At 41.0% G+C, this 26,755-nt stretch overlaps 1 protein-coding gene across 3 annotated transcripts in view; it reads right to left on the bottom strand.

The window, feature by feature from the left end:
• NCOA7 (nuclear receptor coactivator 7) overlaps window positions 1-26,519 on the bottom strand; it is a 146,136-nt gene extending 119,617 nt beyond the window's left edge. The window contains exons 1-2 of one of the 3 annotated variants that reach the window (XM_058435542.1): window positions 26,352-26,519; window positions 284-397 (exon numbers count right to left, since the gene is read on the bottom strand). In XM_058435542.1, coding sequence (XP_058291525.1) covers window positions 284-333 — 50 coding nt within the window. In that variant the 5' untranslated portion in view covers window positions 334-397; window positions 26,352-26,519. Of the gene's footprint in view, window positions 1-283; window positions 398-25,286; window positions 25,833-26,351 lie in introns of those variants that run through there. The other 2 variants (XM_058435541.1, XM_032158408.2) reach the window with 2 other exon arrangements.
• Between the last annotated feature and the right edge of the window lie 236 nt (window positions 26,520-26,755).

Genomic DNA, 26,755 nt, shown 5'->3' with positions numbered 1-26,755 from the left:
AAACATGGGATTTGGAGCAATTTGCAGGTCAGAGCATGACAGCTGGATTTGCTGAGCAACACTGGCCTGAGAGAAGTGTCAAAGCTAGAAAGAGAAGAACCAAATGTTACACTTCTCTAATATGAATAAAATGGATGAAGCAAAGTATAGTTTACTTCTCCTGGATACCTGCTCTATTTATGAACAAGCACAAAACACAAAATGTGAAGTAATACTTGAGGACAAAGTCCCCTCAAATATTTCTTTAAAGTACTGATAACAATTTTGTAAAATGAATGCTTACCGAGCAAAGTAACTTTGTTTCCGTTCCTTCTTCTCTTCCTTGGTATCCATAATACACAATCAAAAGTGCAAAGTATTTGAAAAAGTCCCTCTTTTTAATCAGTGAGTCATAACCCTGTAAGAAAAAATAACAAAGCAACTGTAAACTTAAAAGTTTACACTGGCCAATGTGAAGAATAAAATGGAGTAGAACTACATGGACCAAAACAAATGAAAAATAAACTTTAACCAGGAAACATTGTCACATGAGTCAAACATGAAATGCAAATGTCCATGGGAGAAACTACAATCAGGATGGAGATGTTAAACTGTAAAGCAAAACCTGATGGAAAACCAAACTGCAGTATTTTCCTCATAACTAACAACTATTTTAAAACATGCCAAAATAAAAACCTTCACTGACTTTGGAAGATTGTAGCCTAACTATGTAGATGCTAATTATTTTTAAAAAATTGAACTCATAATCACTCTTCCCAAGCAATTAATAATGAATATGTCTCAGATAATTATGTAAAATGGCTCACTTAGGTGTTTTACAAGAATGTTTTTTTAAAAAAATAAAAATAACTTCAGCACTCTATTTTATTTTCGGAAACATGCCAGCAAGTACATCCCACTTGAGCAAATGTGGAAATGAAAGTACAAAGACACAGGAAGCTGTTCCTCAGCATGGCTTTAAACTCTTGTGTCTCCCTCTTCTCCACCCCTGCGACCCTCACCCACGCTTGCCAGCAGTGGCTTAAGCCTATAATATAAAAGGTTGTCTCCAGATCAAGCTTCCTCAAATACCACTTTCATCATGCCACTCCCCTGTTCAAAAATTTCCAATGTCTACTTATTGCCTGATTCACCAGTCTAAATTTCTGCAGAGCACTAACATTCCTAAAATTTGTCCTTTCACCCTGAAGCAATAGTTTGTTCACCAATCAAATTTAAATTTAACTAAAAAGCAGGCTGTGCGGTGGCTCACACCTGTAATCCCAGCACTTTGGGAGGCCGAGGCAGGCAGAACACTTGAGATTGGTAGTTTGAGACCGGCCTGGCCAACAGGGTGAAACCACATCTCTACCAAAAATAGCAAAAATTAGACAGGGATGGTGGTGCGCGCCTGTAGTCCCAGCTACTCCAGAGACTGAGGCACGAGAATCACTTGAACCCAGGAGGCAGAGGTTGCAGTGAGCCGAGATGGCACCACCGCACTCCAGCCTGGGTAACAAAGGGAGACTGTGTCTCGAAAAAAAATTAGTAAATATAAATAAATAAAGCAAAGTATATTCACAATCAAAATTACTTACTAATTCATTTCAATTCAATAAACAAATTAATCCACAATACATACTACATGAAAGGGAGTGTGATAATCCCAGAGGCCAAAGATAAAGACATGATATTTGCTGTAACAGTATATACTGTCTTTCAGGAGAGACACTTAGGATTTCAAGACAATGTGATATGTACTGCTGAAAAATAGACCTCAGGAAAAATACTTATTAGCTCAATTTAGCCATTTTCTAATGTATATTTTCAAAATATCATTGAAAAAATATCATATATATAATTTCTATTTGCCAATTAAAAAAATTAAATAACACTTAACACTATGCAAAGCCCACCCCAGGTACCCTGTGCACACACTAATGTTGTAGGTTAAGAATGGATTTCCGGCTGGGCACGGGGGCTCACGCCTGTAATCCCAGCACTTTGAGAGGCCGAGGTGGGTGGATCACCTGAGGTCAGGAGTTCGGGACCAGCCTGGCCAATATAGTGAAACCCCCTCTCTCTAAAAATACAAAAATTAGCCGGGCGTGGTGGCAGGTGCCCGTAATCCCAGCACTTGGGAGGCTGAGGCAGGAGAATCGTTTGAACCTGGGAGGCGGAGGTTGCAGTGAGCCGAGACCACTCCATTGCACTCCAGCCTGGGCAACAAGAGCAAAACTCCATCTAAAAAATAAATGCATTTCCTAGGTAAAGGGTACAAGCAAGCAGGTTTCAATTGAACAAAAGCAAGAAGACAAAATCATTCCCTTCTGTTCCAGGGTAAAGTGAGCTGAGGATGAAGACATGGGCAGGATCTGGGTCACAGAAAGCCTTGTATGCCACTCTAAGGAGCTTGGACTTAATCCTAGCTGGCTATGTGCAGCCCACCCCCTTCACTGCACCTTGTCAGATGCCACCAGTTGCTCATGCTGAACCCAGCGGTAGCATTTGCAGAGCCATTACCAAATCCATCAGAGCTGGTCCATGAGATAAAACCAATTTTCTCATCCCTAATGTACATGAAAGGGCACCACCAGAGGGTTTTCCATGAGGGAGTGTAGCATAATCAGACGGCAGAGGTAGAGGATTGACTTGAGAGGATTTAAGGACAGGGTGAAGTAGATTCATTAAAAAGAAATTACAGTCAAACTAATTGAGGGAGGAGCACCCAAAACTAGGCAGCAGTAGTTGACATAGAAAGAGGAAGGATGGACTCAAGAAATACTTAGGAGGCTGATGAGTTGACATTTGGTGAGTCATGCAGTGTAGATAACAAGGAAAGGAAGGAATGAAGGATGTCCTCCAAGTTTCTGCTTCAGGAACTGCGTGGGCTATGACACCGAAGATTCAGTACAATATACATGAAAAGGGCAGGCTGCACGTAGGACGGGGGAGCAGAAGGAGGTAAGAGATCGGTTGTGGACATGGTGCCTTTGAGACGGCTACGGGATAGTGGAGTTGGAGACATTCACCAGACGTTTGATTACATCAAAAGCACAGAAGGGCAGTGAAGGCTAGAGGAAAGGAATTAGAAATTATCAGCATATGCTTGTAGTTAGGAAGAAAAGGAGAAAAAACAATATGACGATGAGATCACCTTGGAACCTGACAACTATTCATTCAGCCATGTACAGAAACATGGGAGTGCACAGTCTCAGCTCTTACTAGTTTATCTTCATATCCCTGACTTGGGCTTCACCCTCAAAGAGTTTTCTGTCCAGTCAGGAAAATATGACTGTGCAGATAACTAAAGTGTAGGGTAGTAACTTGGGGCTGTCCAATGAATAATACTAAGTAAGAATCCAAAATATGTGAAGTTCAATTTTGCTTGAGGTGATAAACCTTTCAGAGTGGTTAGGATTTCAATGGGTAAAGTGGTTAGGATTTCAATTCCAGAAAGTAGGAATGCCAGAGCAAAGGGACAGAAGTGAAAGGGGCTAGGCACACTCAGGCAAGGAAAGCATGGCTACCAGGTACAGAAAGGGAACTAATCTTGATGCCTGCCTACCAAGAGCCATTTATTTCAACATATTATCCCTATGTTATCTTTTTATCCTTCAACCACACTATGATTTAGATGTACTTATTTCCATTAAACTGAGGCTGAGAGGTACTAATTAATTTCCTTAATTCAACAGCACTAGCTGTGGTGTGGCAGCAATTTAAATCCAGTTTGGTATACACTCCAGTGTCTTTCAATAACCTTTGGAGCCAGAAAGCATTTGGGGACGAGCTAGAAAAAGTAGTCCGGAATCGACAACATCCAATGCTGCAGCACAGAATTCGCAAGTTAAGGCACATGTACCTAGCCACTGGGACAGGGAGGTCATTGAGGACCTCCAACGGGACTGCATTAGTGACATACTGGGAGTGGAAGCCATGCTACCAAGAGTTGAGGTAGTTAGTACTCATTCAAGAATTCGAGTGCAAGGAGAAAGAAGAAAAAGGAAAGATGGCGGCTGAGTGTCTAACTCTCATGAGCTCAGTTTCACAATGTGGTTTGAACCCCCTGGGCTCCTCCCCAACTCTGCACCTTTATCCTCACTCTTTCCTCAGGCATGAGGCAACCTTGCTAGGCTCCTCCTTCTGACAAGGCCCAATTCTACTTCAAAGCCTTTCCTGACCACTTGTGTGCACTTCTCTCCCCTAAGAGCTTATTTCATATATATCACCTATCACTTACTGCAAGGCACTTAATCATATACTGTGTGACAACAGCATTTCAATTAGTCTCCTCACCCCGACCATAAATTCCTTCAAGTCAAATAACACCAAGTTTCACTTTTACTATACTTCCCTAAATAACTGGCACATAAGTAGGCAGAAAATCCATACAAAAGCTAAGCAAGGAGTTAAATTAATCCAGGACTGGGGATAACGTCAATTATATGGCAGACCAATACAAATCCAAAAATTCCTCCCAAATTAAGACTTACTTAGGGATGGAGGATGGAGTCTCATGCCAGCCTCCCTCAGACTCCAGGAAGGATCAGAATCCTAGGCTCTCTGCCCTGCCCTGGGTCAGGTGATTTATTTTAAAATTCATCTCCTACGTGTCACAAAAGCAATGATTTCTATTAAATTTCCGGTCATGAATAAAAATTAAGTTACGGCAATCTAATTGGAAAATTTTTATACTGCAAGCTGAGCCAGAAACTAATATTTGGTTCAAGTAGAAAAATATAAATGAAACTATGCACAAGAGAAAAAGATTAAATGATCCAATAGTTGACATCTGGTGCTGCTGTGTCTGATTACAACCAGTAAGGCTGATTTTATTTTTCAATATCCTATTAGGTAAATGAAAAATATGCTAATCTTTGGTTTAAGTTTCTGGAAATTCTTACATTCCTTAAACAAGATAGATGCAGTTCTCACAGGTTTAGACACACCAACAGATTAACCAGAAGGAGCTCAGTAGAGAATGCTATAAAAATGATTTGCACAGAACACCACACTGCAGCCTTCATGCTTCAGTGAAGAACCAGAGCTCCTTAAATCAGTCTCTAATGGGAACTACATTTTCCATTATAAGTGGTCATAATGGGCTTCTTAAAAGCCCTTCATTCATTTAATGTTGACTTTCCTTCACATCAATACACTCTAGATTCATCTAAATGCTGACTTCTAAGAGTCTCCTGCATTTATGGTGTATTGCAGACCAAAAAGAATTTCATGAGAAAGCACAAGATGAATCTTCCATCTAAATATTTTTTTTTGCAGTCTTAAATCAGGATAGTCAATTAAACTTAAATCCAGTTCATTATTCAAATAAAAATAGCACATAAAAATCCTTACCTCAAAAGAGCTGTGATGAAGACAAAGTATATTTTGAATCATCAGCAAAGTGTTCCTTGTTTGTACACATGGTACCATTTAAAAGAACAGAACCAGCAGAGACCCCTTAACTACACCAAACTGACCTATACAGGTATGGGTCACACAGCTAGAGGTCCTCAATGACCTCCATGTCCCAGTGGCTAGGTACATGTGTCTTAACTTGCAAATTCTGTACTGCAGCATTGGATGTTGTTGACTCTGGACTACTTTTTCTAGCTCATCCCCAAATGCTTTCTGGCTCCAAAGGTTATTGAAAGACACTGGAGTGTATACCAGACTGGATTTAAATCACTGCCGCATCACAGCTAGTGCTGTTGAATTAAGGAAATTAATTAATACCTCTCAGCCTCTCAGCTGTGGGTCACATAGCTGTGGACCCACACAGCAAAGCATGGCTTTTTGGATTCACCTCCAACACACTGCAGTTCCTTGAATATTCAAGTATAACAAGTCAGGACTAGAAAAACAGCAGTATATCCATGAGGCCCATCAGCTGTTTTCCCAACAACATGTTTCTTAATATACAAATGAAATGATGTCAGGAGTACACATTGAGGCTTGGTCACACCGTGTTTGGTCACGTAAGGAACAGACCAAAATGGACCTTTCTATGCAGGCATTTCCTCCTAGAAAATAGTTACATTTACACCAAAATATGACAGGTGTTCAGTCTCTGAAAGCCACACTGTCATCTAAACAAAGCAAAAATATTCAAATTTCAATGTTAAACAAGGTCAGAAATTTGAACACTCCCTATAACAGTAGAGAAACCTGGGAAGGACACAGAACCAGATACAAACATGTGCCACAAACTTACAAGGGTACCCAGACGCAGTGGCTCATTCCTATATTCCCAGCACTTTGGGAGGCCGAGGCAGGTGGATGGCTTGAGGTCAGGAGTTCGAGACCAGCCTAGCCAACATGGCAAAACTCCATCTCTACTAAAAACATAAAAAGTAGCCAGGCGTGGTGGCACATGTCTGCAGTCCCAGCTACGCAGGTAGCTGAGGCACGAGTATCACTTGAACCTGAGAGGCGGAGGTTGCAGTGAGCCTAGATTGTGCCACTGCACTCCAGCCTGGGCATCAGAGAGACTCTCTCTCTCAAAAAAAAACAAAAAACAACTTAAAAGGGGAGCAATCAGATAATACCCCCCAAATAAATAAATACATGTTACAAAAACAATACAACAACAACAACAAAACAAAAATGAATGATTCGGCAACAAACAACTAAAAAGTTATTCCTGAAGCAAGGTGATGATCAAGGATGGGCTCTGGATCTGCTATTTGGGAAAGGGGTTGACATCTTTGCATAGCAAAATGAATGCAGAACTCATCAACTCCTATTCCATTATTCTCTGCCTAGGGTGCTCAAATTTGACCTGAGAAAAATTAAACAAATGTGAGTTTCATTGCCCTTTTACCTAAGATGAGTCAAGAGATGCCATCAAATCTCCTACATGCTCTAAATGAAGACCCCCATCTCTGGGCTAGATAGATCATTTTATAAGTTCTCTCTTAGACAAGAACATGCAAATGAGATTTCTAAAAAGTCACAGCAGGGTGAGGAACTGTAGAAGGTGTGGAAAATGCCAGAAGCCTGAAAACAGGCAAATGCATTTTAGTTTAGAAAGGGTAATTGTGCAAACTATACACTGAAGCATATCATCACATAGATTCCAGGAAAATTTGAGAAATGATCACTTAAGGCAGTTTGGTAAGAAAATAGAGGGAGGGAGCTGTGGACCCTGAGATCTAGAATGATCCCAGAAAGCCAACGATTCAGCAGGACAAGTGGATCACTTTTGGAAACATCTACCATGGACCAAGTATTCTGCTGCAGACACAAAGATGAAGACAGCATTCATCAGCCAGGAAGCTCAGGAAGAAGAGGCAACTATAACTTATCAGCTGACTAAATGAGATGTGGTGAGTGCTCTGATACTAGTGGTCACAAGGAACCACAGAGCACAGAGCATTGAGCAACTTACACTGCCTCAAAGGGAGGGAGTGTCCCGGCAACGTCACAGGTGATGCCAGTGCTGGGCTGGGAAGGAGGTGCAGGAGTTTCCCAGACAGTGAATGCAGAAGAGGTCAGGGTCATCAGGCAGAATGAGGATATGCAAGCCACTGGCAGGAATGTGTGGTGTTCGGGGAATCCTGAGTGATCCGGTATGGCTGGAGTGCAAGGGCTGGTAGACGAGAGGACATTCAGGGAATGCTGGCTTAGTCAAATCACACTGACCTAATTTCCCTCCCTGACATAGCTACTATTCTAGTGGATCAGGAAAATGAGGAAAACACATGTAACTGCACTTAAGAGGCATTTGATAAATTTCTCTTGTCTGCTTATGGATAAGATGGAGAAATGTGGGTTGGGTGTGTAGGTGGATGTTTATATGATTAGATGAATAAAGGAAATCACTGAATCACTGTACCAAGAGGTATGTGTTGACTGACTGACCAATCTCAGTTGCTCTGAGAGCTGAAATCCATTCTGAACCTGGAGGGAGAACGTTAATAGCTTAATGCAGTATTTTTTCTTATGCCCTGTCCTCATAAGTATATTTCCCACTGACTTGAACAAAAATATAGAGGCCTCCCTTATCAGCCATTTGGAGAGGTAGGTACTTAATAACATCCTGGATAGCAGCATTAGGATTCAAAAGCCCTCGGCTGTCTGTAGAAAGGAGTCAATTATTATAAGGTGGAAACTTACCCCACATGAATCTCAGGTTTTACTGGTGAGGTACTAAGAAATAAGAGCAGTACAGTTTAGTGTTAGCACAAGTGAATATGATTTGTGGTTTTAGATGACAGTAAGATTCATATATGGAATTACAGTTGGGTAATTCCACTGTGCACCTTCCTCCCCCTCACCTTGAAAAAACCCACTAGTGCTATCAACCCAGAATAAACAGATTACAATAGTCTGTCACACCCTTTTTGAGGATTAGACTACATCAGGATTATTGCATTTAGCTAGGGATCTCACACTATAGGGAAATTAGAGCAAACAGGATGGTTAAATGGCATAAAACTAGATTTTAAGAATATTAGTCAAAGGAGTCGGTCAGGAGAGAAGACTTGGATTAAATGACAGCTGTTTTTAAACATCTGAAGGATCTTTATCTAATAGAGGATTTAGGCTTGATAGACAGATCTTCAAGGGGTATACCTAGAATTAGACATTAGACATGGAGGGAGAGAGGTCTGTGGCTCAGTATAAGGAAGAACTGTCTGCAGATGGAATGGCTTCCTCATCTTCAAGAGTGACAGAGCACATACCGAGCAACCGTTTTATATGACTACTGTAGAAATGCAGTTCTCAGCCTTATCAAATTCAACACTTCATCTAAATAAATATGTAAAGCATTTTATTATACGCCCTTCATAATATTGAGATGAAATTCATAGATCATGTAACCTACTTACACACTTAATTTTATAAAATCATCATGATGCCCCAAAGGAAAGTATTTGATCATGGGTATTTCAATATGTAAATTCTCAGACACAAGTTCATTAGAAGACATAATATAGATTCATATTGCTCCTACAGAAGAAGATATGAAATTCCCAAGTACAAGGGTCAATTCTTCATTTCCTTGGACTGCCTCACTCATTGCAGGGCATTTGGCACCTCTGCTTGCCCCCAACTAAATGCCAGTAGCACCCTTCCCATAACCATGCCAACCAAAATGCCCCAGGAAAGGGTACCACAACCAATGAGAATCACTATTAAGAGGAAAATCAAGCCCCACGGGTAAACTAGTATTTTAAATTAGTTTTTAAATTAAATGTTTTTAACTTCAAAAATTCCCTTAAAGCCGAGATTTTATGAACTTCATATACCTGAGAAGTTCTCTGTTTCCCATACGCTCTGTGCTTCATCTGAATAACACTTAACCCATGCTATTAAGGCAGAAGGGTACCTTTTATGTTTTTTTTTTTTTTTTTTTTTTTGAGAAGGAGTCTCACTCTGTCATCCAGGCCGGAGTGCAGTGCCACGATCTCAGCTCACTGTAACCCCCGCCTCCTGGGTTCAAGTGATTCTCCTGCCTCAGCCTCCCAAGTAGCTGGGATTACAGGCACCTGCCACCACGCCCAGCTAATTTTTGTATTTTTAGTAGAGATGGGGGTTCTGCCATGTTGGCCAGGTTGGTCTTGAACTACTGACTTCAGGAGATCTGCCCACCTCAGCCTCCCAAAGTGCTGGAATTACAGGTGTGAGCCATTGTGCCCGGCCGAAGGGTACCTTTAAAGTAAGATAGGCCTGGTTAAAATCCAGACTCCACCACCTACAAGGTATGTAGCCTTGGGTAAGTTACCTAATTTCTCTAACTTTCAGTTTCTTTATCTGCAAAAGGGCTGTTACAGAGACTCAATGTGTAAAAAAATCAATGACTAGAATCTGGTGCCGCATGGAACAGAAAATTCTATCCATTGAGATTTCCATGCATCCAAATATGCAAGTGTTCATGAAATACCATTTTCAATACCACCTGAAGAGCCACATTCAAATCCGTCCCAAATAGTAAACTAACAAGCCAGGCAGACCTAGTGAATACAAAGATGACAGGAAACAGTTAAATATCTATTAACATTAACCATATGCACCAAATTTTTTGTTCAGTACTGTTACACACACTGCTTGGTTTAATCTTTATGACTGCGTGAGGGAGTTAATCTCAATTCTTTTCAGATAAAGAGTCTGAACTTTAGAATAATTAAAGAATTTATTCAAGGTCAAATAGCCATAAGAGTTACAGCCAGAATGATCAGCTCTGTCTGACCCCAAAGAAGGAACCACTAATAATGGCCTGTAAGGGTGGGCTATTACTACACATAATTTTCACATCAATGCCTGGTCCTTCCTGGATTTAACTATAGTTAAAAAGAACAAGACGGGCTGGGCACAGTGGCTCACATCTGTAATCCCAGCACTTTGGGAGGCTGAGGCAGGTGGATCACCTGAGGTCAGGAGTTCGAGGCCACCCTGATCAACATGGTGAAACACCATCTCTACTAAAAATACAAAAATTAGCCAGCATGATGGCACATTCCTGTAATTCCAGCTACTCAGGAGGCTGAGGCAGGAGAACTGCTTGAACCCGGGAAGCAGAGGTTGCAATGAGCTGAGATCGTGCCACTGCATTCCAGCCTGGGCGACAGAGCGAGACTCTGTCTCAAAAAAAAAAAAAAAAAAAGAACAAGAGGGTGAACCCAGCTTTATGGCCAACTGTCTTCAAGGATATAAATACTGACCTGTATTCAAGGTAGCCATTACTATTCATACTAAATGCACTTTAGTAAACATGTCAGTACATTCAACAACTATTTATTGCACTGAGTAGGTTTGTTTTTTTTTTTGTTTTTTTTTGTTTTTTGAGATGGAGTCTCGCTCTGTCACCCAGGCTGGAGTGCAGTGGCGCGATCTCGGCTCACTGCAAGCTCCGCCTCCTGGGTTCAAGCCATTCTCCTGCCTCAGCCTCTCCAAGTAGCTGGGACTACAGGCGCCCGCCACCACGCCTGGCTAATTTTTTTGTATTTTTAGTAGAGACGGGGTTTCACCGTGGTCTCGATCTCCTGACCTCGTGATCCGCCTGCCTCGGCCTCCCAAAGTGCTGGGATTACAAGCGTGAGCCACCGTGCCCGGCCTGCACTGAGTAGGTTTTTAAAGAGCTAACCGGAAAGCACATTCTCTTAATTCACTAAATTAATTACCCCTTAAGTTTTGAGAACAGAAGAAACCAATCTATTTCCTCACAGAAAATGGAATTGGTAAATACAGATAGTCAGAATTTGGAATTTTTATCTTTTTTTAAAAAAAAATTTTATTTCTTTGTTTCTCTTAAATTATGAAAGCCATCTTTTTTCTAAGCACTAAAATTATAGCTCATTTTTAGAATTAAAAATGTATAGTTCTATAACATTCCTACCAAATATTTTTCATATATTGACTGCATTCTCTCATTAATACTCATAAGGTATAAGAAGTCAGTTTTGAAGTTTTCTACCTGCACACAAAGATTAGAAGGGCCAAATCTGCACTGTCATACAGAAAGTTACTGGAGGTAATGAAAACAGAACAATCTATCTGCTGATCTCATCTCCTAGTCATAAGAGACATCCTCTTTCTCACCATCAATCACTACTGGGTACCTGTGACATGCTTTTGATTACCTGTCACAAGAGGTGTGAAAAATATGATGCCTGCCTTACCCACAGCGGAGTTTCTGGAGACACCCCCTACTATGTTGCGGCACCAGAAGATCACTTCAGATCATCTCTAAGACAAATCTGAAGACATTAGGCTCCAAGTAGCATCAATAAACAGGAGGCATGGAAAGAAAGTTTGCTTTCAATTACTTCTGGAATTCATTTTAATACTACCAGACAGATTCATTCCTAAAACCATAGACCCTCTGGCCCGTTTGATTTTTTTGCAGACATATTCTAGCTCTGGTCCAAAGAAAATAAGCTGCAAACTTCTAGAGTCTCTAGACTGGTACAGAACTCAATCTCATTCTCCAAATCCTTGCAGAGAATATGTGCCAATGTGAATCACTGTGCCAGGGCCCTGTGCTCACAGTAAATGCCATCACCAATGCATGTGTCCTCGTCTTAGACTGGGTCCCAATGCAATCAATTTCAGGAGAGGAAAACAAAATGTGAGCAGTAGTTACCACTACTACTATTACTACTTATTATTATTTGTTGGGGGCTATTTCGTGGATCTGAATTAAGAGTTAACTGATAAAACCAACAAAATTGGATAGATGAAAGGCGTTAAAAGATAAATGGAATGCCTTTCCAAAAACATACAGTATATAAGTAGTAAACACTACTTTTCAAGAATTAAATTTGAGTGTCTTCTGAGACTTTATCAATGAGAGACAATTTACTATTAAACTGCCATTTCACTAAAGAAAAGGCCATGTATTTCTTTGCCTTCTGTGGATGAGATCTGCAATTGAATGCATTCTCAAAATATACTGGCATACATTCATATCTGTAAAAATGCAAAATAAAATAACTGAATTATCATTCTTTTTAATGTGCTTTCAGCATATTTACATGGAGAGTATAAGTGGCAATAAATAACTTATTCTTACTCCTAAATAGTGCCTTGTAATATATTTATGAGTAATTTTCTTCAATTCAGTAAGCACTTAGAACCTGTTTTGTGCCTACAACTGTACTATTTATCTGAAGCCTGTGACTATAAAAAGGACCCAATGTGCTCTAAAGAAACTTCAATTTTTGACGAGGGAGATAAGATTTACACAAAATAATCAGGACACAGGGGCATGAAAAAGTTATGCCAAATAAAACGTATGACACACAGAGGAAGTGCTAATGGGAAGTAAGAAAATGGCTGGGTTACATGGACCAGTGCTGGTAGGGAAAATGTTAAAAGTGGGACATCCCCGAAAACCACAAGTCAGAGTTATATTTCAATAGTGCCACACAATCAACAATCAGATCTGTAAACCAGAAACAGCTTTATCCCCAATGAAAATGTTCTCTATCAGAGCATACTCAGGACAACAGCAATTCTACCAGATTCTGCCTCAGATGTCTTGGTAACAACGGAGAGAGGCATGAAGTATTGTGGTTAGCAAAATATGGACTGTGGTAAATACACAAACGTGGGTTCAGGAACAAGACATAACAAAAAGTGTCTAAGCAGCAGGGAATATGCCAAGTGTGAAACTAAATCAGCATGGAGAAGTACAAGGACCTCTTCTTGGAAAAAAAAATTATGTGTGTAATATTCAACTATAAATTTCTAGCAGAATGGGTTAAGAAATCAAGTCTATGGTATACTTTTTTTTTAAGGTTTATTGAGTTGCTTGTCATAAAACTTGTAGAATTCAAAAGAAAATGGCTTTTTGGAAGACTGGATTGTTGTTCCTAATTAGGCACTTCTTCCCTTGCTGTAAGATAATTATACATCTATACCCTTTGCTGTGCAGCTCTGTGATGCTTTGCACTAGTACACAGAGTATATGACCCCATCTGATTTTTCATGTGACTTGTTTTGACCAATAGACTGTGAGGATTAACAGTCATATTCATATTGACTTGAAGCACTAAGAGACCTGGCAAGTTTCTGCTCTCCACCAGCAGAGTATGCTCCAGGTAGCTGCTTTTCCCTCTTCATCTTGGGTTCCAGGATGAAGACACGTGGAACAGACCCGAACTTGAACCTCAGCTTTGGCATCCGGCTTACCCTTTGCCAAGGCCAGCCTGCAGAACCCAGCCAGGAGTAGCTAAACCACAGTCAACCTGCAAATCCATGAAGGTGAAATACATATTTGTGGATATAACCCACTGCGGTTTGGAGACAATTATGCAACATTATCACAACAAAAAACCCAATACACCCTTAGAACCATCCTGACCCACAAATTGCTTCGTGGAGTTTTACCAGAAAGATCAAAACCACACAGTACATATTATTGTTTATATGAATAATTCTACCAAGGCCTGAGATACCAAAGCCCAGAGACAAGACAATTGACACAAATAGCAGAGGAGGCTTCCTTTTCTTCCAGTTGTCATTTACCTCATAACCACTTTGCATGGCTATGGGGTTTTAGCTGAGAAGGCATCATTTGACAAGACATTGTGCATTGTCTTGGTATATTTATATGTAAGGGTTAATATTACTTACTGTTACAGGTTAAATTATAGCATTCCAAAAAAGATATGTTGAAGTTATAATCCTCAGTACTCCAGAATGTGATCTTATTTGGAAATACAGTTAGTTAAGATGAAATCATACTGGAGTGGTGTGGTGCCCTAATCCAATATGACTGGAATCCCTATAAGAAGATGGCCATGTAGTGATAGAGACACAAAGGGAGGATGCCATGTAGACACAGGCCACACTTGGAGCTATACCGCTGCAAGCTAAGGCACTCCAAGGTCCAGCAAACCACCAGAAGTTAGGAAGAGAAAAGGAAGGATTCTTCTACCGGTTTCAGCGGGAACATGGCCCTGCTGACACCTTGATTTTGAACATCTAGCTTCCAGAAAGTGAGAAAATACATGTTTAAAGCTACCCAGCTTTTGGTACTTTGTCATAGCTCCCCTAAGAAACTAATACACTGACTTTAAATTACTTTTATACACTATCACTGTTGCAATAGGATACTGCTCCAAAAACTTTATTACTTTCCCAACATGTCCAGTCTGCCATGTTCTCTGATAATTTAAAGGAAATGCAGGCATGCCATTAAGAAAATTGGTAAACATCATTTACCAATTGCCTCCTGGGCCCGGATGTTAACTCGATGAGCTTTCTGTTCATCCAGTTAACATCTGAGCCCAGGAGACAATTCAAGCACAGCTTATTTGGGTAGGTGGACTAAGAACTGGCCCGATTATCAAAGAATTATTTTATCCTACAAGAGTCTTTGGAACATTCTGAGAATGCAGCATCACCATGTACTATGCCACTTCTATCACACTTTCTATAGCAATTTTACACTGACAAACTTATACTGCTAAGTTTCTCAGTGTACACTTATGCTACCTTGTGTCATTTTCTTTATGTTATTTCTTTTTTTTTTTTTTTTTTTTTTTTTTTTTTTTTTTTTTTTTTTTTTTTTTTTTTGAGACGGAGTCTTGCTCTGTCGCCCAGGCTGGAGTGCAGTGGCGCGATCTCGGCTCACTGCAAGCTCTGCCTCCGGGGTTCACGCCATTCTCCTGCCTCAGCCTCTCCGAGTAGCTGGGACTACAGGCGCCCGCCACCACGCCCGGCTAATTTTTTGTATTTTTGGTAGAGACGGGGTTTCACCGTGGTCTCGATCTCCTGACCTCGTGATCCGCCCGCCTCGGCCTCCCAAAGTGCTGGGATTACAGGTGTGAGCCACCGCGCCCGGCCTGTTATTTCTTTTTTGAGATGGCGTCTCACTCTCTCACCCAGGCTGGAGTACATTGGCGCGATCTCAGCTCACTGCAGCCTCTGCCTCACTCATTCAAGCGATTCTCCTGCCTCACTGCCTCACACTCCCCAGTAGCTGGGATTACAGGTGCACGCCTCCACACCTGCCTAATTTTTGTATTTTTAGTAGAGACAGGGTTTCACCATGTTGGCCAGGCTGGTCTTGAACTCTTGACCTCAAGTGATCCACCTGCCTTGGCCTCCCAAAATGTTAGAATTACAGGTGTGAGCCACCATGCCTGGCCCCTTGTATCATTTTCTAATTATTGTTCCTTATGCCCACATTCCTTCCAATCAGACTATAAACTCTCTAAAGGCAAGGAATGTGTCTTATGCTGTTCAGCCATGCAGAGTTATGCACACTAACACACATCACAACTCTTTGTTTAGACTGGACACAGAATTTATGTTTAATAAGTTGATTTTTGACTTGTTACGGCTAAGTAACAGAAACTGACTTCAGGTTATGAAACGGTAAGGCCTTGCCTTTTATTTAGATTAGTGGTCTCCACTTTTTATTCCACATCAATAAAAGTATCTGAGCATAAAACTGTAATTACTTTTACTTATAAAAACATGTCTTCTGTACTAAAAATTATAAGGCATGTAACTAAAATAGAAGTCATGAAAATAAAGACATTCTAACGATTTCTTTCTGTACCTTCATGTGGTGCATGAACTTCACTTTAGAAACCACCAGTCTAGACTATGAGAGCAGATATGTGACAACATTCCCTGGGATTTGGTCCTTTCCAGAAAATGCAAGATCTATAAAATTCTAACACTTTTCTAAACTTAATAATTCTCTGACAGATTCATAAAATTGTCTAGATCAAACAAGCAATATTTTAAAGTTGATAGTGTTGTCTTTGCAACCAGGATTAATTTGTATATTATATTACTAGCCCCCTATTATAAACGCATTTGCTAACTGTGGTGCTCTCTGCAATTAAACCCTTTAAGTTTCAGATGTTAGAAATGAAAATCTATTATCAGGTCTTCAGGCAAATATCCATAAGACTGAGAACCCAAATGATATAACATTCTGATCTCGAAAACAAGGAAAATAGAAGGATGAGCAAAGGGGATGATGAAACAGAACATTCATACATTATCTCTAAGAATGTCTTCAACACAACAACATCCAATTTTCCTGTGTTCTATGTGCATGTAATAATGCTATGCTAGAAAATAGAAGGACATTGAGTAATATAAAATACAACTTCTATAAGCTTACTGTAAGAACTGGCCTGGCAAAGTGGTTCACGTCTGTAAACCCAGCACTTTGGGAGGCCGAGGAGGGCGGATCATTTGAGGCCAGGAGTTCGAGACCAGCCTGACCAACAAGGTGAAAGCCCGTCTCTACTAAAAATACAAAAAAATTAGCTGGGCGTGGTGGTGCATGCCTATAGTCCCAGCTACTCCAAAGGTTGACTCAGGAGAATTGCTTGAACCCAGGAGGCGGAGGTTGCAGTGAGCCGAGATAGCGCCACTGCATTCCAGCCTGGGCGACAGAGCGAGATTCTACCAAAAAAAAAAAAAAAAGAACAACTAAGCAATAAAGTAAGCCAGTATTTAGTTCATTTGTGGCACAAATGCTTAAGTGCCAAAAGAACTGAAGTCAGCATACAATAGATGGGTTGGAAAGTATTCATGGAATTAAGTATAAACCTGGTGCGGAAGACTGATTTTAAAGGAAGAAATGTGGAGGGAAATTCCAGCTAGCAAGGACAGCAAAGGCTTGGGAGGCAGGAATTACTCTCCTGTATGTGTGGGATTACTGAGGATTCTGACCCCACTGAAGTGCCAAGTTCATGCAGGGGAAGAGTGGAAGAGAAGGCTGAGTGCATGAAATGTAGAGAGGACACAGTGCCATCATCATCTAAGCCACATTCTTGGGATTAAACTTCCAGGAGAAAGCCACCACCACTAAAATCTCTTCAGTCATTTTACTTGGTCTGCTTATTCTTGAAGAAACAGGCTTGGGGCTGATCTATACCTAAAGCAAGAGAGCTAAATGCAAGAAAATACCAAGCAGATGATGCGTGGGTGAAGGTTTTGAGGAAGTGAAATATTAGTAGCTTTAAAGGGAGGAAGAGAAAGTAAAATATGTCAAAATGAATATGCATTTGCTTTAAAAAAGTCAAAAATATAAAAATCGAATGATACATAATGGTAATAATGTTCAATAATTATCCTTATAATACATATGGATACCAAATAAAAATGTGAAAAAGGAAAACATAAATCTCTTATGATCCCATCAGTGAGAAAAAAGTAATAGTTTGTCACTTTCCTGTTTTCTATGCAAATGCATCTTAAAATCAAATTAGAATTTTTTGTATATACTGTTTATGTTTAACTCAGTTATTATAAACATCTCCCACATAATTAAATATTGTTCAAAATCATTATTTTAATGGCTAAATATCTTATCATATACATTTACTATCACTTAAAAAATGACTCTACTGTTGAATTTTTCTCAAATTTTTACAGTAACACACTTGATAATAACTAATACTTATATAGTTGCTTATTCTGTGCCAGGCAGAGTTCCAAGTACTTTACATAAATTAATTTACCTAATTCTCTGTACAATGTAGGAGGTAGATACTATTATTATCTTCATTTGACAGATGAGAAAACTCAAAGTGTGGAGAAATTAACTTCCTAACTGCACAGAGGTGGTAACTGGTGGAACAGGATTCCCAGCCACATAACTGGCTCTGGCATTCCTGCTTTTAACCTTTCTACTATATCAGTAGCCTCTCAAAGATCATGGGCTCATCACGGAACTTCAGCTTCATATCTGATTGTTTCCTTAGGATATACTCAGAGGAGAATCACGAGTGCCAAGGGAGTCCATGAGGCAAACTGCTCTCCACTGAAGGTATACCATCCTACCCTTCGTGAAGTAAACACAACCTCACTCTTGCCAGCATTGTAACTGACTTTCAAAATCTAATAATCTGCATTTCTTTGATGCCATGAAGTCAGTATTATTTTCATGTCTTGGCCATCTTAAGTTCCTGTTTTGTGAATATTCTATTCCTATTCCTTGTTATGAAGGTTTTCAAAGAGTTAAGACATGTTAAATAGAAATTATTTTGGAAGGCTCTGTGATTCAAAATATCAAAGAGTATTGCTAACTAGTTGTTTCAGTGGGACCCTACAGACAGGCAGAACCCTGGGGGAAATCACCGGGAACTAGGGATGAGGGCTCAGCTGTAAACACCTGCAACCATAGAACTGACCAGACCTTCCCAGCAGACCCATGAATAGCCTGAAATTGAGATTTATCCCATACTGCAGGGATGACACTTATCCAATGGCTAGAATATTTATCACTGCTACTCAGAGCACTCTTGCTTCATGATATCAGCATGCCTGGGGAAACAAGTCAATAAATTCAATGTTTGTATAGCAAGGCCAGAATCACAGAAGAAACATGAAAGCTCTTAAGGGATCTCAGACTTTGGGATTTATCTCACAAATTATTTCTATTCTATAAGGCATACCTGGTTAGTGATAAGAATAATCCACTAGTCAGAAATTCCACATGAACAGTGCTGAACAAACACTATTAAACTCTTACTCTCTAAATCCTCTGTTAATCAGCTATCAAAAGCAAATTACCTCATGCCAGGTACCTTGCAATGAAAACCAAGCACTTAAGACCTCTGATTACTTGGGTTGGAATTAAAAACATTTCATTCACCTACTTAGGAGTCACTTCTTAGATTGGACCACTCTCTCCAGATGGCTCATGTCATCTATCAGGGTCAATTTTCAATCCTTTCAATGTCTTAAGAGTACCCTTTTTGCGTGGCTGATCCCCAAACACCAGTGACACCCTAATTGGAGGCTTTCGTCCCTTTATGTACCAACTACAGAAGAAAACTAGAGTGGGAGGAATAAAAGACACTCTCCAGATGAGTGTCATAATAAATACCAAAGCTATTTTTAATGGCTGTTAACACAATGTTTGAGAATTAGTAAACAAGGGCTGCTAAAAAAAATTGATTTGGACATGCACAGGTGGCCCTCCATATCCATGGGTTCTGCATCCATGGAATTAACCAAGTGCACCACTTGAGGTCAGGAGTTCGAGACCAGCCAGGACAACATGGTGAAATCCTGTCTCTACTAAAAATACAAAAATTAGCCAGGCTTGATGGCACATGCCTGTAATCCCAGCTACTCAGGAGGCTGAGGCAGGAGAATCACTTGAACCTGGGAAGTGGAGGTTGCAGTGAGCTGAGATTACATCACTGCACTCCAGCCTGGGTGACAGAGTGGGAACCTGTCTCAAAAAAAAAAAAAAAAAAAAAAAAAAAACTTGAGGAAAAAAATGAATGGTTGGATGGTTGTGTACTGAACATGTACAGACTCTTTTCCTTGTCATTATTCCCTAAACAGTGTACCATAACAACTATCTACTTAGTATTTACATTGTATTGGGGTATTTTAAGTCATATAGAGATGAGTTCAAATATACAGGAGGATGTGCATAGATTATATGCAAATACTATACCATTTGATATCAGGAACCTGAGCATCCTTAGATTTTGGTATCTGCAGGGGTCCTGGAACCCACTCCCTGGAACCAATCCCCTGCAGATACTGAGGGACAACTGATTTATATTGAGGTTGGGTGGGGGGTGGGGAGAGAAGAAGGATGAATGATTAAATAAAAGCTTCAACCCTAATTTTTTTTTAATCAATCTTACATGCTATCCAAAATCATGGTTAATTTTTTACCAGAACGTCAATTTTGCGGGTAGCAAAATATAGCTATTAGCTATAACATAGCTAATATAGAAAATGACTCCTAGTATGGAAGCCTACTTGGGACACTAAGTTTCATGCGGAAGGCTCCATGAGTTTACAGAATCTCAACTAAGAAAGGCCCCTAGAGATGACACCAGAAATGAGCGTGGCTTGCTCATGAAAATTGGACAGCATGTTCCAAGCAGAGGGAACAGCATGGAGAAGAAAAATCATACTCTATCCATGTGCAGAAACTGGCAATTAGTTTTGTATTACTAAAACACAAATGTTTAACGTGGGGGTCCACAAACAAGGATATGTAGGCAAACGGTATTTGCTGTGCATGATGACAACTTGAACTTTCATCAGGTTTTTTATGGATCTATGAAATGGGTCAAGAGGACTTAGCTAAGAATGACTGTGGGTAAAACGCATGACAAGGAGGGATAGAGACAGGAGATGAATCTCTCAGGGTCCAAGAGACCAGGGTAAGATGTGCAGATTCCTTCCCGTGTATGATGGAAATGTTTTACAGGGTCTGAAGCGGGAAGTTTAGGACAGCCTGCTGAAATGGGGACGGCTGAAATGCAGAGCAAGGCAGAATGCAGACAACAGTCCAAGGCATCTAAGGAGCCAAACAGAGGCAGTGGGAATGGAAAAGAGTGAATTAGAGACAGGTTAGGAGAGAAAATGAGCAGCTTCCATGTTCATATTTGCTTGCATATGCATAAAATGTCACTAGAAGATTCTCAGTTAACTAACACTGGTTACCTGTGGATTAGTGAAATGGGTGATGGGGAATGAGGATGAGAGGGAGTACTTTCACTCTAGAGACATTCGTACCTTTTGAACCATGAGGATACTACCTATTCTAAAAATAAATTTAAAAAAAGACATGAAGGTTATCAGAATGAGATGCCTCTATGTAAAAACCTGCCTAGGTCCCCCTCCAAATCCCCTCTTATGTTTTAAGTTGCACTTTTGAATTCAGATCATTTTTATGCCAAAGGCTACCAGACTGTACCAATGACTGACCCTTGAGAAAGGCCAATCTTTCTGCTTACCATAGTGATAAATATATCAAGCTTAACTTATTATGTCGATGTAAATAATGAGTTACCTGGGTAAATTCAACCAACTTAACAATTAGGTGTCAAAACATCAGTATGAAAAATTAACTCCAGGAGCTCACTCTTTTAAATTTCATGGCAAATAAAAGAGGCTCAGAGAAGACTCTATGATTTATTAAAACAAGGATAAATCACATGAATCACTGATGCAAAGGTCAGATTGTTGATTCACTCTGGGGAGTGTTATGCTAAGTTAGGCTAGCCCTTCAGCTAAAAATGACTTTATTCTATTGAAACTCCTGTTCAACCTATATAGCGTTTAAGGCAGGTACTCCAAATATAACTGACTTAAATTGAATGGCTTTATTAATTTCAAATTAATAATAAGTGAATATAAATGTAAGAGTTTAAAAAAAAGTTTTGTAACACTATGTAACATTGTTTTCCATTTGGCTAAGCTCACATGTACTAAATGTGCAATTCTTGTTCAAAACATTTAATGTAACCAATTAAACTTGTTCATCAAAAACATACTGTGTCCGGAGATCAATTGTGCAATGGCTTCATTTATTTGGTTTTATGTTTTATAATCTGCCTTGTTCCACAAAGGATATGAGTCATCTTAAAAGAATATAATTCAATCAAATGGAAAAGTATAATTAGATAAACATCAGAATCAAGAAAAACAAGGTAGAACAGAAGCTCAAGACCATAGGGAAAGACAGAATATTGATATTAGGTTATGAATTTTTATATGATTATTAAAATTGAGTTGCAAATTTGACTGTTCATTTCCTAGTTGCCAAGTTAGAAAGGGAAATATAATCAATGATTTGATTCTCATTTTGCATGACGAAAAGACCACACACACACACACACACACAAATTGTTCAGGGTAAGTAAAGCTTTTCTTTGGCATTTAAACGGAATTTCTTGCATGAGTCTTCAAACACAAACTATAGAAAGAACCATGATCATAACCACATTTAGAAAGTAACATAATAGTAAGTTTCCTCTGACTGTATTAATAAAATCCCTCAGTGTGGGCATATGGGGGTGTGTTAAGGATGCAAAACAAGGTACCAAAGTACAGCTTCTGAAGATCTGGCTAGACTCCTGGTCTAACAGCTAGTATTGGAAGGGAAAAGGTTGACGTCATGGCCTTTGTTCAGCCAACCACCCATAAACATCATTTCTTTCAATTAAGCTTCTGATCAAATTTAGCAACAGAAAATTCATATTCTCTGGCATGTACAGAAACAAATGCATTTTGTATCACTGTTGAGGGGAGACCAGTAGACAACAATTACTCTTCATGTATTCCCTATATCTGAAATTCAAGGTCATACAAATTTACTTCTGTATATTTTTTTCTGCAATCAACAATTTTGATTCTAGCACAAGTGAATTGAGTGGATCCTGTTGAATTTAAACAAACAAAAAATTATGGGCTGGAATTTTAAAAACAATAGTAAATGGCATTTAGCAAGAAAGGAATAGAGGTTTCTAAAATACAGCCTTTTGGAAGATAAAGACAGAGGAAATCCAGGTCTTGGATTGCATTCTGGTGGTGCTTGTGGAGGCGGAGTGCTGGGGGATCAGGAGGGAGGACCCAAAACTGAGTCATCCAATCCCATTGGCACTGTGCATTTGGTTTCAGGACATACACAAGAGAAAAATACCTCTTCAAATCTGAGATTAGAGCTTTTATTTGACTGTGATTCCAAAGCCAAAGTAATAGCAGTTAAACTGAGCAGTTAAAGGCTCAACTCCTACTTGTAAAATGAACAAATAAGTGCTTATAAGTAACAAGGTAAAGAGAGCTTACTGTAACCAAAGGGGAGGGTTTTTTTGAAAAGCTTAAATTAAAGTGTGCAAGGAAGAGCCAGGTAAATTAATTGCTCAATACCCTGGGTTACAAATTTAAGAAGTGTAAAATGTAATTATCTTTATTACAGGAGGGAATTTTGGCTTTGTTTTAATAAATCATAACAAATTAATTTTTTTCATAAGTTCCCTCCCACTGTTGGTTCCTGCAGTCTTATTACCTTTTATAGAAAAGTTTTATTCCCTTATCCATCTAGGAAGAAAATAAGTAGGTTGGAGAAGCAATAGTAATAAAGTATGGCCTACCACATTGTGTAAAAATAAGTCATTTGAGTAATATGAAGTGAAGATGGTAAAGATGCAATAAAATGTCAGAAAGAAAATCTGGGAGCGTGCCCAGATAATATTGTTAAGCAGAGATTGAAAGAAGTTCACACTGACTCATGAAATTCATGTGATTGGAAAAAAAATGAAATCAAAACAGAAAATATCATAGTGTAAAAATAAAGCAAATAAAGTGTGATGCAGTTAACCTTGTTTTTGTTTTTTTTTCAAAATGATATAACGTTTTAAAGCAGGAAGACACTGTATCTTCCAAATCCTCATTTCACAATCCCCTGGCTGTCAAATTTGGAAACTGATGTGTTTCTATACTGAGGAGAAAACAGTTTAAATTGTGTATCTATATCACACATTTTGAATCATTTAATAAAAAAAAAATCACAGCACTTCTACATGTTTTATTTCTACTTTTGTCTGTAATAAAAGACATGATAATTAGATCAAACCTGAAAAACTCAACTCTAAAACAAGCGAATACGTCACTTATTAATCAAATCATTGTTTCCTCTGGGGTAACTTACAATTTTCTTTAAAACACGACTTTTACTTTTTAAATTGTGTTTGAGAGCACAGTTGAAGTAGGCATGATTACCAATGAGACTGGAAATTTTGCAAGCTTAGACATGAAATGAACTTAAGAGTTGGGGAGAATTACCTCATAACCTTAATGATACATTACAGAAAGATAGCATATGGTCCTAAAAATGTCAGAATTGAAATATAAATGTTAAAATAACTGAGTTTGCCTATTTATACAAAGAAGCAATTTTTGAAATTCAATTAAATTTCACCGGCCACAGAACAATTCTGTGATTCTAAATTGTGGTTTTTAGATGAAAGCTTGAAACACAGTTCATTCATTCAACAAATAACTAATGAGCACTTATTCTGCATAAGATGCAGAAGATTACAGGAATAAAAAAAAAAAACAGATTCAAGATTCTGTCCTATTTGAGCTTATACTGAGTCACTTCTCCAAATCTCTATACCTAAGTAAGTGACTATAAAATTGGAGCTTACAGTGATGCATTTTTCAAAACTTTAAACCTTATTGCTGAATATAAAATAAAAAATGATAGTCTGGGAAGAGAGAATCTTGCCAAAAGCTCTAACGTATAAACTTTACACCTAGAGGAGAAAAAAAGCATTAATACATAACCAGTTTCTAAGAAATACAGAGCATAACACCGAGTTGGAAGTTAGGCTAGGCACAAGGCTGCCTCTGCTGGCTGACCCGGTGCATCCTTCCAGCAGAATCTCAACTCCCGACACCTGTATCAAAGTTGCCAGTCTTAAAACACATCCCTTCACGTAAGCAGAGGCTCCTAAATACGCAGCACAACAATATCCCAGCCTCATGGATCTCCCGAATAATCTGACTTCTAGAAGGACCTTCTCTAAATTGGCCCTAACGTGTTGACGGTAAGGGTTTGCACCATCGATTTTATATACCAACTAGCTAGTTCTGAAATACACAAAAATCCACAGCGACTTCTACATGCCACTAATATAACCCTGTGCCTGTCTACATGTTTTGGCTAGAAAGGTGGGAAGAACGCATCTGCTAATCCAGCCGGAAAAACACAGTGACATATTACCACCTGAGCTGCTGAAAATCCAACGGTCTTCTCCCCAAACAAGCCCCATGCCAACCTGTCCTCCTCACTCTCGTACAGGCGCGCACCCCCACGAACCCCCAGGGGGTGGGCTGGGAAGGGTCAAGCTCTCCTTCGCCCCCGCTCGGCCTCCCGAGCTCAAGCAGAGGTTTTCAGGTTCACAGGGGGCTACGCCCAGCGCCATTAGCACACCTCCGAGCGCTCCACAGAGCCCCCGGCGGGAGGCAAGTTTGGCCGGTCCTGGACCCTGCCCGCGGCCCCTCGGCGGCAGCATCAGCAGCGGGCGGCGGCGAGGGCTGGCCGCCGCCTCACCACCTACCTACAGGGCGGGGGCGCCGGCTCCTGGGATCCGGGAGAAGGGGATCGGGCGCATGCATTTCTGGGAGCGGCGGCCTCTGCTGCTGGGCGCCGGGGAGCGCATCCTCTCGGCGGGTGGAAGGAGGGGTCAGGGGAGGACCGTACGCCGAGGAGGAGCAAGGGGAGGAGGCGGGAGCTCCGAGGCGCGCACCCGCGGGGCCCCGCGTCCCGATCGGGTGGGCGCAGCCGCCGCAGTCGGGGTGTCTTAGGCCTCTCCCCACGCGCGACGCCTCGCCAGCCCCGCAGCTGCGCCCACCGTCAGGGCATCGGCCGCTACGGGGTCCCGGGCCCGGCCAAAGGCGGGCAACCGCGGGTGGCGCGACGCTGTGCAGACGCCCGCCTCTAGCTCCGCCCGGTCCGTGGCGCGCGCTGCGCCCCACCGCGGTTGCGGGGGCCAGGGAGCTAGGCGGCTGGGCTCCGCCGCTCGGACTGCAGTTGCGGCATCCTCCCCGCCCCCCGCGACCTCCGAGCTAGGAGGCTGGGCACCCCGGCTACCGGCGGCTGCTGCAGCCTCCGCTGCCGCGAGCCCGGCGGCTCCGCCCCGGAGAGCTGCGCGCGCGGCCTCCGCAGGCCTCGGCCCTTTGTGGCGCCTCCCGACTGCGGGCGTCTTGCTGCCCCGGCGAACCGCCGCCTGGCAGCGGCACCTACGAGGGTCCTCTTACCTCACCCCGGGCCGCATCCCCCTTACAGCTGGCCTGCCTAGCCCCTACTCTTCGTAGGAAGTAAGGCTTTGACAGCAGAGCAGGAGTTAGAGCGTCTCCCCAGCTTTAAAGCCCTTTGACTTTCCTTCCAGCTCAGGACCGATGGCCACAATAAATTCATCCTTGTGTCCCTTCTGGCGTTGCGTTTAGCAGAGGGGCCCACCATCTCCTTCCCCCTCCCGTTCCCGGTACAGCATCCTGGAGGCTGCCAAATTGCAGTCATTACAGCAATGAGAACATAGCAGTTGGACCCTCCAGCCGACTCTTGGCAGAGACTCGAGAGAACCTTAGAGGGGGAAGGTTTGCATCAGCTGCGGGGCCTGTACCTGTGAGCTCCCCATCCCCGGTTGGGTGCTGTTCCCTCTGCGGCCCCATGACCAGCACTGCAACATGACTAGGAGGATCTGGCCGTGGAGTTCATTCACTCTTACACGCAGAAAAATATCCCAAGGAAGGGCCTGCAACTAGTCTGTTAACAGTGTGTCACAGGCCTTCCACACAGATAAACTAGATAGCAGCCTCCTTTGGGTTGTTGACGCAGCTTAAGCTGTAATAACCTCTCTGGAAGGCGGAGCAAAGCGTTAACAGTGGTGGCTTTGGCATTTCAGTAGCAGGTGGTCATGTTATACTATCTTGCAAATGTGGAATAATTGCCCAATTTTGCACTAAACACGTATTAATTTAGACGTCAGGTTTATATCTTTGGGATTTGAATGTAAAGATGTTGGAT

Source organism: Hylobates moloch, unplaced genomic scaffold (genome assembly GCF_009828535.3).
Source record: "Hylobates moloch isolate HMO894 unplaced genomic scaffold, HMol_V3 SCAFFOLD_2, whole genome shotgun sequence".
NCBI classification, from domain to species: domain Eukaryota; kingdom Metazoa; phylum Chordata; class Mammalia; order Primates; family Hylobatidae; genus Hylobates; species Hylobates moloch.
Note: the sequence above shows the minus strand (reverse complement) of the source record. Positions and strands in the feature narration are given on the sequence as shown.